Here is a 15,849-nt window from a genome sequence, read left to right as displayed (position 1 = left end):
ACAGTGTAAGTCCTGCCCTGGTTTGACCTACCAAAATGTAATACTTCGCATTTATTTAAATTAAACTCCATCTGCCATTCCTCATCTCACTGGCCCAGTTGATCAAGATCTTGCTCTATTTCCAGATAACCTTCTTCACTGTCCACTATACCATCGATCTTGGCATTATCACAAACTTACGAATGGTACCTCCTAAATTGTCATCTAAAACTTTTAAATAAATAGCAAATAATGGTGGACCCAGCATCAATGACAGAGGTGCAATGCCACTGGTCACTGGCCTCAAGTTTGAAAAACAACTCTCTACCACCACCCTTTGTCTTCTGCCTTCAAGCCAATTTTGTATCTAATTGGCCAGCTCTCCCTGGATTCTGTGAGATTTAAGCTTACTCAATAACACCTATGTAGTACCTTGTCAAAGGCCTAGCTAAAGTCCTTGTAGACAACGTCTACCACACTTAACTCATTTACTTTCTTGGTCACCCCTTCAAAAAACTCGATCAAAATCCCCAGACACAATTTTCCACACACAAAGTCATGCTGACTATCCCTAATGAGTCCTTGCATCTCCAAGTCCCATCTCTCAGAAAACCCTCTTACCCACTGTAGATGTGTGGCTCACCACCAGTCTGTAGTTCCCAGGCATCTCCCTGCAGCTTTTCTTAAATAATGGTACAAAATTAGCCACCCTCCAATCTTAGGGTGCTTCACCCATGGCTGTCAATAATATAAACATCTCTGCCAAAGGACCCACAATTTCCTCCCACACAGTCCTGGGATACACTTCATGAAGTTCTGGGGATTTATCTACCTTAATGCGTTTTAAGACTTCCTTCACCTCCTCTTCTATAATCTGGATTCTCTTCAAGATATCACTATTTATTTCCCCAAGTTCCCTAGCATCCATGCCTTTCTCAACAGCAAATACTGACGAGAAATATTAATTTAGGATCTCATGCATCTCTTGTAGCTTCACACATAGATAACCTTGTTGATCTTTACGAGACCCTATTCGCTCCCTAATTATTCTTTTGCCCTTTGTGTACTTGTAGAATCTCTATGCATTCTCCTTCACCTTGTCTACCAAAGCCCTCTTGTGTCCCTTTTTATTGCTCTGATTTCTCTCTTGTGTACCCCATTGCCCTGTATACTCCTCAAGGAATTCACTTGATTCCTGCTGACTATACATTGTCAAATGCCTCCTGCTTATTGTTTTGACTCAGGCCTCAATAACTCTGGTTATTCAGGGTTCCCCACTCCTGCCAGTCTTACTCTTCACTCTAACAGGAACATGCTGGTCCTCAACTCTCATTAACTCAGTTTCAAAAGCCTCCAACTTACCAGTTGTCCCTTTGCCTGCAAATAGCCTCTTCCGATCAATTTTTTAAAGTTCCTGTTTAAGATCATCAAAATTGGCCTTGCCCCAATTTAGATGTTTAACTTGTGGAGCAGACTTATCCTTTTCCATAGATAACTTAAAACTAATGGAACTATGGTCATTGGTCGCATAGTGCTCCCCCACTAACATTTCCAACACTTGCCCTGCCTTATTTCCCAAGAGAAGGTCAAGTTTTGCCCCTTCTCGAATTGGGCCATGTACATACCACATTGGAAATTTTTCCTAAACACACTTAACAAATTTCTCTCCAACCAAGCCCTTAACACTTGTGGCAGTCCCAATCGATGTTAGGTAAGTTAAAATCCCCTACTATTACAACTCATTATTCTTGCAGCTATTTGCTCTTCAATCTCTTGCTGACTGTTGATAGGGGGCCTATAGTACAATGCTACCAAAGTAATCTCCCCCTTTTTATTTCTCAGTTCTACCCATATGGAGCCAGCAGACAAATCTTTAAGAATGTCTTCTCTCAGTACTGCATGATGTTCTCCCTAATCAAAAACACAACTCTCTCTTCTCTCTTGTCTCCCCTTCTATCATTCCAAAACATCTGCGCCCAAACATTGAGTTGCCACTCTAGTTCTTCCTTCAGCCATGTTTCTGTAATAACTACAATATCCTAGACCCACGTACCCATCCATGCCCAGAGTTTATTTGCTTTATCTGTCAGCTCTCTAAATGAAATAAATGCAGTTTAACCCTGACTTCCCTTGCTTCCTGCCATGTTCTTGCCTACTTTGTCTAGTACTAGGACTAACAAAACTGCCTTTACCATTAAAATTGCTCTCGCCAACTTCTGTACTGTCCTCAACCTTCTCTTTCATCTTCCTACTGCTTTGGTTCCTACCCCACTGCCAGATTAGTTTAAACCCTCCCAAATGGCTCTAACAAATCTCCCCACCAGGACATTGGTTTCTCTCCAATTCAGATGCAATTGCTCTCCTTGTACAGGCCACCTCTACCCAGTAGAGAGCCTAGCGATCCAAGGATCTACATCCCTGCCCCCTGCTCCAGTTCTCAAGCCAAACATTCATCTTCCAAATCCTCCTATTCCTCCTCTCGCAAACACGTGGCATTGGAAGTAGTCCAGAAATTACTACACTTGAAGTCCTGTGACACTTTCTGCCTAACCCCATATGATAACTTTTCAGGTTCTCTTCCCATTTCCTACCTATGTCATTGATACCAATGTGTACAACAATTTCTGGCTGCTCAACTTCCCCCTTAAGGATTTCATGCATCCACTTAGAGATGTCTTCAACATTGGTAGTATTCTTCTTTTCGAATTAATTGTCATTTTCATTTTCCGTAATCATCACCTGTCCTTTTTTATTCTGTTCTGACATGACAAGATTGCATTTTTATTTTTACAATTTTGTAATGAGTTCCAAAACTTAAAACACGATCCTGCAAAGATGTATGTTTGTGAGCAGTCACCTCAATATTAGTTATCCTCACCTTTCCCTGGGGGCAAGGATACTTTGCGCTAGGGAAATGAAGGTCACAAACATTAAATTTTACATAAGCATCATTCAGTGGTTAGCCTTGTCAACATTTGCACATTGCCCACTAGGTGAAGCAGAACGTAAATTGTTGATGATTCTGGTGTTTATGATTTCTTCATTGCAAGCATTACATATACTATCAGAAATGTCTCAAACATAAATGGTTATAGATATGAATTGTTCAATATTTACATGAATGGCTATAAAACCTTTAGTACATCCACCTCATTGAAGTGTGACACTGAAGTGTTTTTTTTGTAAATGTGTTTTTTCTTTAAATGTGTAGGTATCAAGCTTTCTTTTCAGGTTGTATTAACTTACCATTTTGAGATATTCTAAACTGTCATGGCTTCATACGGGACAAATAAATCACCTTAGGGTATTCTCCATATTGAAGATCAGATTTTCGCTGAGCTGCAAGATGTAGCATCACTGAAACATAAAACTTCTAACTGTAACCGCTGAGGCAACACTAATGTGCAGCTCTGGTTCACTCAATCCCTTTCTTCATGTGTGTTTATTCATGATAAATAGTGGGGCTGTCAAAAGGACACATTTTTTCCCCACAAATGTCCCAGATTCAGAATTCACAATTGGTTGATTTGCAAGTGTTGCCACGGTGACAGTCCCAGGTGGGCTACTATATCTAAACGTCTAGATCATGTACTGAATTTGCACTGCAAATAAAAGTTAAATTGTTATACAATTACAATTTTATACCAATAACTTCCTGAATGTAATGGATAAAGGCCCATAAGGTACAGGTAGACTGTTAACCATTCTGGTGTTGTCAGGTGTTCCAAATGTCAAATATAAAGAATGGTATTTACAAATTTTTCTTTCCTTCTGCACACAGTAATTAATGTGTCGAGGGCTCGACTCAAGATTAATTCCCCAAAATTCTGTTCTCAAAATATTGGTGACCTCCTTACCTTACATCCTATTTCACATCTGTTGATGTTCTATACGTTTTCTTTTTCCACATATCAACTTTGCACCATCTGGTTTTCTACAAATGCTGCTCAGCCTAGGGGGCAGTTGATATAATTTTCATCTGCAGAGTTTAAATCCTAAGAGGAATTTTACCTTCCAGTATTGTTTGAGTTGGCTCCCCATTTGAAATCTTTCTAAAACCATCAGTAAGCCATGATGTGGCTGATTTTCTGTGATAGATTGAGATAGAGACCACACAGAAACATACATGAACTTTGAAGGATGTTTTGAATTATTTCTTTTACGGTGTATATTTTTTATGAGCATAGAGAATGACTTTTTTTAAATATAATGGAGGGTTCTCACAACATTGCTATTCTTAAAATGTAGATGGGTCTTTGAAATATGCAAGCTGTCCATTTCTAAATTTTCTAACGTACCAATAACTAACATCATAATTGAGAAACCCAGAAAGAATCCCAAGGTCAGGAATTCACATATTGAGAATGCAACAGACAAACAGAACAGAAATGTGTGCTGGCAATAAATATCAATCTCTTAGGATTGGAAAAATATATAACTCAAACTAATACCTTGTGTGTAAAATCCTATAATGGAAATTACCATTCTGTCAAAAATGTTTGCATTTATTTCAAGTTTCTATTGTACATATCTTTCTTTCTTTTTACTATGACCATCTGCCATTTTGATGTAGAATCTGGCATTGGCAATTTAACATAAGTTGATAAGAGGCTGTCGGAAATTTCTGGGATTTCAAGCATAAGATTCAGGAAATGTACATAGTAACACATAAACATAGAAATTTGACAACTGCAGGAAATTAAAACAAGCACTTTACCATTGAATGACTAAGAAATTTTGTACCCCTTAGACAAACGAATACCTTTGGTATCCTTTCTGAGCAGCTAACATAAGCGGAGAGAACCCAAGCTCATCAAGAACATCCACCTTCACATTTCTGAAAGAATAATAAACAGGTTCACAGTGAAATTCTTTTGAAATTTTCAAACCAGACAATCTATTTTCAAATTCAAAAGTAAGAAACAAACAGCATGTTTAACATTTTAAATGTCTTGCTGACACTTTAGGCTCATATATGAAGAATGAGCAGATGAGATCATAGCACCAGCAAACTTTCATAAAGGTACAAAATAAAGAAAATTCCCACCTTAAAAAGTACAAAGAGGCTGACTGATTTCCTGGAAATTACTTTTATAAAGTTTATAAATAATTTCCAATTCAGGTACTAATTTCAGCTTTGTAAAAGTACCTGGCATACAACTGGCTATATTTTGATGTATGCAAAACAGTTAACTGAATATACTTTGCTCTGGCTTATATATATGTTTCTTCATTTGTTAAAGAAAACAAATAATTCAAAATTCACTGAACATCAATATGAAAAAACAGCACTAATATTTTGGTTTTAACTCACAACACCCAATTTCACAAAAGTAAAATCTACCTATTATACTTACAGATAAAAGTTCTTTCTTTCTTCAATATCCCACTTTTCTGGGCAGACACCAAGGATCATCGTCTACATGGCTGAGGGTGAAGTCTAACTGTTCTCTCACTCAGTGAAAAACTCTGAAACTGACATTTTCTGCTCTGCGTGAATTCATCTGCAACCATTTAAACACTAACACAATTCAGGCAATTATTTGCTTGACACTATCATCAAGGAAGCTCAGAGTTGGATGTCAAATGCACAGGGGTGGAGCTTAGCAAAGCTAATGGCTGACTTGCTAAAGGTAAAGCTCCAGGTGCTAATCCTACACAATCTGAACTCATCAAGCATGGGAAACTAGAACTCCAGCAGCATCTACATGAACCTCTCTGTCTCTACCTGATAATTGGACAGTTCCTACAGATGATAAGATGTGGGAGCAGAAGCAGGCTTTTCAGCCCATCAGGTTTGTTTCACTATTAAGCAAGATTATGACTGATTTGAAAATCCTCAACTCCATATTCCTGCCTTCTCCCTGTACTCCTTGATTCTGTTACTAATTAAAAATCTGTCTACCTCAGTCTTCAATATACTTAAGTAGACATCTACAGTCCTCTGCAGTAAAGGATTCTAAAGAGTTCATTTCCCTCGGCCTTAAATGGATGACTTCTTATGGCCCATTTTTCAGGGTTATGCCGTCTGATTCTAGATTCTCCCAAAAGTGGAAACAATCTTTCTACACTTGGACTGTCAAGAACCTTAAGAATTTATATATCTCAATAAGGCCATCTCTCATTCTTCTAAACCGAATGAGTACAGGCACATATACTCAACCTCTCCTCAGAAGACAGTCCCTCCAGACCAGGTATTTGCCTAATGAGCCATATCTGACTGCCTCCAATGCCAGTACCTGGCTCCTTAGATAAGGGGACCAAAACTGTTCACAGTATTCCAGCTGAGGTCTGGCTAGTGTTCATAGTTTTAGCAAGGCCTTGTTTTATACTCCATTCCTTTCGAAATTAATGCCAACATTTGCCTCCCCATTACCTGCTGATCTTGTATACTAGTATTTTGTGATTCATTCGGAGAACTCTCAAACCATTCTGTGCTGTAAGCAAAGTACTGCCAATGCTGAAACAAATCTGAAAGATCTGAAAAAACACAGAAAATGCAGAAAAGTCTGGCAGGAAAGCTGGTTTCTCCACCATTTTCTGTGTTTGTTGCCTCTGTGCTATAGTTTTCTGCAGTCTTTCTCTATTTATATAATATTCTGCTCCCCTAATCTTTCTACCAAAATGCATCAAATTTTCCCACATTATATTTCAACAGTCAGCTTTTTTCCCTACTTAACCTGCCTATATACCTAATCTCTTTGTTTTATCCTCACTACTTGTTAGTAATATATGTTGTAAATAATTATGGCCCCAATCTTGATCCCTGTGGCATTCCACTAGTTACAGATTAGAGAATAGTTCTCCAAAGCCAAATCTTCTTTGGTCTATAACTAATCTACAAAAAATCATGGAAAATTTAAAAGCAATTCGGTCCCTAATGAAATCCAATCTCAAATCTCCTTAGTTACACTTTATCACTGTACTATAAGGTTAATTCATGAAATGACCTACGGATTCCTCTGGATGCTGAGCTCTTCTGCTGAACATTACCCTTTCAAGAATTTTATTTGCTCCCAGCATAAATAAATATAATAAGTTTAAAGAAAGTTTCAGTGCCTTCTTTTGTGGATTGGTCACTACAGTATTAGCAGCTGCATGTTTTGTTGAATACAACAGTATATTTATTTATTCAGCTTTTGAAGAATTTGAAGAAATTTATTATCATAAGGACTATTTTCTCCAAAATATCCAATCTTGTATTCTGTTTGATATATTTCTGATATTATACCATTATGGTAGTATTATTTCTCCTGCCATTTCCTTCTTAATCAGGGTATTTTTTATTTCCTTTAAAGTTGTTGCAAATTTGCAATATCACAATGCTATTGATAATTTGCTGGCTTTTAATGTATGCACATACCTGTATGTAATATAAAGTATATAATAAACTTAAATCAGTGCCACTGCATTTCTCTGCCGACAAGATTTGGTAATTCTGTATTACAGCAATGTCATCCCCTTGTCCTTACTTTAAAAGACTTTAAACTCTATTATAGCAGTGCTGTATTATTTCTTGTACAAAAGCTTTAATTTCTGTGAAATGAAAAGACTGCTTTTTGGGGCTTCCTGCATTTTGTTGCAATCAAAATGGTAGTTTTGTACCTCCTTGAGCAAAATGTAGATATACCTGCCTCTTCAAGCTTAGATGAAGATTTCTTGAAATTTTGCATATAAACTAAATGCTTTCCTTTGATTCATGAGCTAATACACAATGCTCTTCTCAAAAAAAATTGTGGCTGTAGTCTTAATGACCTTCCCACCAAAACGGTCTTCAAATTATGCAACTCTCAATCTCAGTCTTAAATTTCCTTTTAAATTCATTTATTTACTCTGGAAAGTGGGCATCGCTGGCTGGCCAGTTTTTATTGCATATCCCTAGCTACCCTTGAGAGGTGGTGATGAATTGCTTTCTTGCGTCACTGTTGTCCATGTGCTGTAGGTTGACCCACAATAGCTTTAGAGAGGGAATTCCAGCATTTTGACCCAGTGACAGTGAAGGAACAATGATATATTTCCAAGTCAGGATGGTGAATAGCTTGGAGGGGAATTTGCAGCTGGTGGTGTTCCCATGTATCTGCAGCTGTTGTCCTTCTGGATGGAAGTGGTTGTGTGTTCGGAAGGTGCTGTCTAAGCATCTTTGGTGAATTTCTAGCAGTGTATCTTTTAAATTATATGAGCGTTGGTGATGGAGGGAGTGGATGTTTATGAACGCAGTGCCAAATAAGCAGGCTACATTATCCTGGATGGTGTCAAGCTTCTTGAATGTTGCTGGAGCTGCACCCATCCAGGCAAGTAGGGAGTATCCCATCACACTCCTGACTCGTGCCTTATAGATGGTTTTGGAAAGTCAGAAGGTGAATTACCCACCCCAGTATTCCTAGCATCTGACATGCTCTTGTAGCCATTGTATTTATATGGTGAGTCCAGTTGAGCTTCTTGTAAATCCCAGGATGCTGATACTGGCAATAGTAACACCATTGAATATCAAGAAGCAGTGGTTACATTGCCTCTTATTAGAGATTGCTATTGCTTGACATTTGTGAGGTGCGAATGTTACTTTCCACTTGTCAGCCAAGCCTGCATATTGCCCAGATCCTGTCGAATTTGAACAAATTTGGAATGCCTCAGTCTCTGAGGAGTTGTGAATGATGCTGAACATTGTGCAATCATCGGCGAACATCTCCACTTCTGAAGTTATGGTGGAAGGAAGGTCATTGATGAACCGGCTGAGGATGGTTGGGCCTAGGACACTACCATGAGGAACTCCTGCAGAGATGTCATGGAGCTGAGGTGACTGACCTCCAACAACCACAAGCATTTTTCTATGTGCCAGGTATGACTCCATCCAGCAGAAAATTTGCACCCTGATTCTGATTGATTCCAGTTTTGCTAGGGCTCTTGATGCCACAATCTGTCAAATGCAGCCTTGATGTCAAGAGCTGTCACTGTCACCTCACTTCTTGTATCACCAGACACTGTTATCTTAAATCTTCTCTTCATGTTCCCATTGCTACAGCCTTGGTGATTCGTATACTAAGTAGTGTACTATTTACTTAGTAAGTCTTAAAAGAATAATTCTATTCTAATAATACTATTCACCCTCCTAGCCAGATCGTTGTCATCTCCTTTGTCTATCCAACTGCTCTTCTTTCTCTTCAGGCTCTATCCTATTGTTTACTCCCTACCCCATCCCCCTCCCTATTTTCTGCATATCAACCAATGTTTCCCAGATATCATCAGTTCTGAGGAAGGGTCACCGGACCCAAAACATTACCTCTGATTTTGTCTTTACAGATGCTGCCAGACCTGCTGAGTTTTCCCAGCAACTTGTTTTTCTTCCTGAGGTTGAAAGTTTTTGCCTTGAGTACTGTGTTTGCCCTCAATTCCTGCTATGAGTTCTGTTGATTGCTTGTCATTATCAAGATTTTGCTAAATGACTTTTCTCTTCTTTATTCATTAACAGGATGAGGACATTGCTGGCCAGATGGCATTTATTGCCCATCCCTAATTGACCTGAGGGCAATTGAGAGTCAAACACATTGCTTTGGATCTGGAGTCACATGTAGGCCAACCCAGACCAAGTAAGGATGGCAGTTTCCTTCCCTAAAGGACATTAGTGACCTACCCTGACTGCAGAATATGGTGAACTCCTTCTATGTCATTCTTAATTACAGCACGGTGCAGATGTTTTCTGTTTATTGATTCCCCTAATTATAAAAGAAAACAAAAAATTAAAAATTGAAAACCTATATGTTAGCCATGAAAGGGAAAAAGCAAGGCTGAATATTTAACACTGTTGGTTAGCTCATTGGCTGGACAGCCAATAATGCAGGATCAATTCTCATACCAGCTGAGATTAATATGAAGGACGAAGGACTCAACTTTTCAATCTCTCCCATCACTTGAGGCATGGTGACCCTTCAGGTTAAACTACCATCAATCATCGCTCTCTAATGAGAGAGCAGTCCTACGACAGCTTTGCCTTTAATCTCAGAAGGCAGGATCCACATGATTTTCTGACTCACCCATTCCTTGTGTATCAAGTTAGGAAATATTGTGCCCCAACTATTATTATGTCAACAAATACAGACAATATATAGAACACGAAATTTCTAAAGTATGTTATTTACATCATAAAATATCTATGATCCTAGATAGACAGAAATATAATGAAATTACAGACACCTTGGGGTCCCTTTCCAGAGTCTAGATTCTGGTTTAAAATCTCTTGCATTTACCATGACCTTTTCATGGGCAATTACTGATAGGCAATAAGTGCTGGTCTTGCCAAAAACATTTACATCTCAACAACAAATTTAAAAAGTCTAATTTTCAAAAAGCTTCTCTATCTCAATTGAGACATAGCAAACTGATAACAAATTCTTTGCAGTTTTGTACAGTCCACCCATACTTGGTACAAATTTACTTGAAGCTGCCCAAACTAATCTCATGTAGGAGTTTTGGAAACATTAAAATGGGGCTAATAACTCTCATCAGCTTGAGACAGTTTCAAAACAACACAGACAGAAGTGTAAAGGTTGCATGGTAATCAATAGCATTATGTAATCACAAGGAGTCATAAACAAATGTCTCAGCGATGTTTTATAGCTAAACTAAAATACAAATGTTTTTCTTTCAGTTACAGTAATGAGCACACATTGATGAGAATATGAAAGACCAAAAAGGTGGAGGCAGGGAGCCAGGAACACTGTCGCTATTGCCAATGAACAAAGAGAAAAAAGCAAAAGCTGGAAAACAGCCAAAAACAAAAGTATTTCAATTATGTCTCCTACATTCTTGTCTCGCCGTGTGTAATCAGGGACTGTTATCACACTGTATATCTAAGATGGGCATCCTGGTTAGTTTGATGATGAACAACAGTTTAATTCTTCATCGTCTCTTTGGTCTTAGATACCCTCAACAACAAATATTTGCCACTAAGACTGAAAACAAAATATTTATACAATCTTATCTTTGTTATAAGCCTTTTGTGAGACATATTTGTTTATGAGTCCATGAGACTATGTGGCACTGATGATTACCACACCATCTTTATACTACTGGCTGCTGTTCGAATTTGTCTTTGATGTTATCTCAGACTGATGAGAGAAATTAACCTCTTTTTAATGTCTACAAGGACATTAGTTGTTAAAATCTCAGTAGAGACAAATGTTGTGGCATGCATGCTTTGCCTGAAGCCTGGTCTGAAGCTCCTTATCTGCTGATGCATTATTTTGTGCTCTTGGCAGTTTCTGTCAGTGGGTGGTTTGCTAGTATCTTCCACTCTCACGGCCAGGACAAGAAGGCAGAACCCAAGTGTCTTACAGCTGCAACAGAAATCGATCCCTACTGTTGACTTTATTCAGAAACACATGCAGGTCATTTAGCCTACTGAGCTAACATGGCCCCTAAAGACCACAATGTTTTAAAAACATAATTCAAATTCCCAGCTGCTAACTTGAGAAATTATGCTAAAATATTTCACATTTTAACCAAAAATCTTTATTGGATGAGAGTTGAACAAAGAAGGGACTGCAAACTCAATAAAACACAATATTTTGTAAATCCAGAAATCTCAGCAACATACTCCTCAATCTATTTAGACTTTCACCAAAGAATTTCACTATAATTTACAGAATCTTGAGGGCTCCTTCAGTTCTCTTGGCATCAAACTGTCTTAGGTCAAGTCTCTCAAGTATTCATTTTGATTTTCCCCAGTGTTCCCACTGTGTTCCAGGGTATCAGATGTATTTGGGTCCTTCCAACGGCATTCAGTAAATCAAACCCTTCAAATCTCCTTCATCGCTGCAACCCAGTCCTCACTACCTTCTTGCTTCCAAATCAAAATCAAAAACACCCCTAGTTCCTGATGAGTTTCTCTATCTGGTTTGAGCTCTTTTACAGCTTCTGGGATTTTCTATACCTTCTCCAAACTGCTCTGGACCCAAATTTTAATCATCTATTTCCCTGAAAAGTTACACAAATAAAACATAAAAAAAAACTTCCCTGCAATGTATCTCTATCGCAATGTGTCTGGAATAATAAAGATAGGATTTAAAATAATAACTTCCAATTCCTAAACCTTGCTTTCTTTTAGCAGATCCATATGAATAATTTAAACCCCATAGTGAGATAGCTGTCGACATTCTGTCTCCACCAAGATGTTAAAAGAGGTATCCCATTATTTAGTTTCTAATACATCTCAACATGATCTAAAGTAAACATAGGCCACTCTCTGATTTGCCATTAGCCTTGGTTACTTGCTACTCAAGCCAGGTGTTTTAAGTTATTTTACATTAAAAATTCCAATCCCCAAACTAAAGGTTTTACTCCTGGAATATATGATTCATGAAATTACGTATTTGTAACTCTACATAAGACTAGTTTGAGCAGCCTCAAAACAGGTTGTATTGAGCTCATATGCACTGTGCAAAACAAACAGAATTTTCAACATGCTTACAGAAATAAGAGTTTTGCTGTTACAATAGAACAGGAAATCAGGTCTAGATGTAAGCTCTTTTAAAAAAGCTAAAATGTAGCTAGAATTAGTAAACATCAACACGTTCCAGGCAACTAAGACATCATTTCAAACAACTAATTGAATATTATGGTAATATGGTGTTACTAATTCCGAGTATCAAGAGTACAATACTTTCAGCCCCTTGTTAAGAGACTGTTCTCCACTTTCTCTTGCCTCTGAAGTCTGATGCCAAGCTGACAATTCAATCAATATATATTTAGCTCCTAAACTGAACTTCACATACAAATAATTGAGTGTCTTCATGCTAACAACACAAGAAATTGTAAGTTATAATTTTAAAGTTGTAAATCCTGCAGTATTCTTACCAGTACATCAACCACTAAATTAAACAAGCCAATTATTTACTGTCGTGTTGTAGAAATTTTGCCATAAGCAATAAAAGAAATAAGTGAGACTCACGTGTTGTAGAAACTGTCACAGCTGGGCTGTAGGCACAATTTCCTGTAGAATTAATGACTTTTATTCGAAATCTATATGAGGTGGAAGCCTCAAGGCCTGTAACGACATGTTGTTTCGCATATCCTCTGGAAAAATAAAGGCATGTAGAATTTTAGATCAACCAATCTAATAGCTCCAACATTAGATCAAGAGATTAAATGTAAAAAGCATTTTAAATACACATTTGCAAAATAGTTAAGTGGCAATATTATTAAAGAGTTAGCATCACTATTACAAAAGGTAACAACAGTAGAAAATCATAATCAATTTTAATACATTTTCTACTGAGATTTGAGCATAAAATATTTTCTGAATACATTATTTGAGAACAGTCTGACGAGGTTACTGAGACTTATCAGTGTGAGACAGCCACATAGGCAAATTAGCATTTGCCTAAGCATCTAGACTCTTTAATCTGGGATATTCAAACTGTCTAAATTTAATAAATCTTCAGTCAGTTGTTATCCCCAAGGACAGGAAATCCAGTAGTAAAGTCACTAATGTGAAGACATAATGTTTAATATTATGTGTTTCAGCATGAAGAATTATAGTCTCACCTACTCATAAATAAGTCTCGTGATGAATACAACGTACAACATATTCAATTTCATAAATTTAGAGATGACAGCATATTATTCTCCTATAGTTAATAGGCCAAACAAGAATAGGTTATTGGGAAAAAGAAACACATGATCAAGTTCATCAGACAGAAAAATTGCTTCTTTTTACTCTTATAGGATTTAATTTCATACAGAAGGAAAGAATGTTATTTTTCTGGACCAAATTAATGTTGTCTTGTTGCTTACCAGTTTGAAGCCTATGCACTTCTGCCATCTAGTGGTGAATATCAACTGGCAAGGAAATTAAATTTGAGCAAAAGCAACAGTGAAAAAGATAAACAATGTTCCCAGCCTCCTGCAGCAGTCTTAACATTTTAGAATATTAGAATAGGCACCAAACAGAATAAAAAACAATGATTTAAAACAAAAAACGATTAATAATTGTTCTGTGTAATGTGTTCATAATAGTTTGAACATCTGAGACTATATAACGATATACTCTAGAATATTCTTAGTTAAGGTAGACGCAGTTTTAACAGAGCCCATGCACAGAAATGTCTCTCCTGATTGAAGCCATGAACTGACCAGTTATCAGCTGTCAGTATACCAGCACTGGTAACAAGCACAATGTTGTTGCTTCAACAGAAACGATTAATTGTTTTATTGTTTAGCTAAATTTAGATGCTCAAGCAGCAAATCCATAACTGTTTAGCTCTACAGTTAGTTAATTTAGCAAAATGGAACAGGAATTTATTATGTGCCTGAAATATTTGATTTCCTTTCTGTTAGCATCACAGATCCTTCAAATGTTAATGGTTACTCAATTGACTAACAAATGAAAATGGCACATGGAAAGAAAAGTTTTGAATGTGAGTTTTATTAAACAGTTGGCCATATCATATTCATTGCATAATAGTACTTAAAATTGGCTACTGTTTCTCTTCCACAACATAGCTACTGTTTCCCTTTCACAACCGTATTTCTACAAACATACTAAAAAGTAAAAAAAATTTGTTTCCAGAAGCATAGAAACATGACATTGAATTGAAAACACGCATACAGTGTTTTGCCCTAAATGAATTCAAACAATTGATGCCTGGATGTCTTGTAAACACAAAAGGGCAAACAGTCAAATTTGGGTCATCAATCTGTTTCCTTCTAGAGAGGTATGTAAAATCTAGGCTTCCAATCTATGTAATTTCCAGAGTAAAAATTCTGCAAACATCTCACCAATCCTGCAACATCATGCATGTGGAACTCCAAAATATTCAGCTACTTTTCATCATTTAACCATGGCTGGTTATCTTTGACAAGAGATGTATGTCAACTGCATTTATATGGAATCTCAGCAACAAATCTTGAAAGAGCAAGATTTTTTTTGTTCAGGCTATCCTGGCGGGGTCCAGAGACGTAGTCCCATTCTTCTTGTTCCACGAGGGAAAGTTTAACACAGCTTACAAGGCCTCATTCTGCACATAAGACCTTACTGAACAGGTTAGACACACAGTGCATCGCACTCAGACAAGGTACAAGATGTTATTGTCGTCCTATCACAGTCCTGTGGATTTAATTTGCTTAAAAGCATATGGACTATTTTTGTAGGAACAATACTGCCTGACTGTTTCTGAGAGTGCCTTAGGTGTCCAACAATCAACAGCACTCCAATCAACAAATCAGCAGGAAACCATCCCACTGTACATTACCTTTTAATCTGTTCATGAACACTGGGTGAGCAGAGTTAAAATCCCCGCTAGTGTTTCTGATCTAATCCAACTCTGAATAGAATTGTATTAAAGTGCAGTTGGGCAGAGGTTGAGCAGAAAAGGGTATTCCCTCATTTTTCTTTCCCTAACAGCCAGGAAAATGGCACACATGGAAGTTGGGAACAGGAAAACTAGCTCTCTAGTGGACAAACTAGCAAAAACTTATACTAGAAAATTTTATTACTGGATTAGGAGCTCTTTCAATTCAAGAAACATGCTACAAAATGAGATGAGTTCCTGGTACTAGATTTAAATTTTCCATTTACTGAGATAGGAACTGCTTGCGTTGTATAAAACAAAAAACTGTTGGAAATGCTGAACAAGTCTGGAGTATCTATAAACAGAGAAACAGAATTAACTTTGTAAGTCAAACTGCCCTGATAAAGGCTCATCCACCAGAAATACTACCTCTGTTTTTCTCTCCAATTTTGTTTGCAGGCCCACTGAATATTCCTTGCTTCCTAAATTTTTGTTCCATACTTGCAGTATTTTAACATTTTGTTCTTCTGCGGATGCCGTTGAACGTGTTACTAGCTTTGGCTGGGAATTTTCAAAGTTCTGATTG

At 37.4% G+C, this 15,849-nt stretch overlaps 1 protein-coding gene across 1 annotated transcript in view; it reads right to left on the bottom strand.

Annotated features, from left to right (window-relative positions):
- The window catches only part of fank1 (fibronectin type III and ankyrin repeat domains 1), a 61,892-nt gene that overhangs the window by 23,065 nt on the left and 22,978 nt on the right, over positions 1–15,849 (bottom strand). The window contains exons 3-5 of the mRNA XM_048551160.2: positions 12,923–13,047; positions 9,608–9,689; positions 4,742–4,816 (exon numbers count right to left, since the gene is read on the bottom strand). Of these exons, the coding sequence (XP_048407117.1) occupies positions 4,742–4,816; positions 9,608–9,689; positions 12,923–13,047 (282 nt within the window). The remainder of the gene's footprint in view (positions 1–4,741; positions 4,817–9,607; positions 9,690–12,922; positions 13,048–15,849) is intronic.

The sequence above is a fragment of the Stegostoma tigrinum genome, chromosome 20 (genome assembly GCF_030684315.1).
Source record: "Stegostoma tigrinum isolate sSteTig4 chromosome 20, sSteTig4.hap1, whole genome shotgun sequence".
NCBI classification, from domain to species: Eukaryota; Metazoa; Chordata; class Chondrichthyes; order Orectolobiformes; family Stegostomatidae; genus Stegostoma; species Stegostoma tigrinum.
This window is presented reverse-complemented; position numbering and strand designations above follow the sequence as displayed.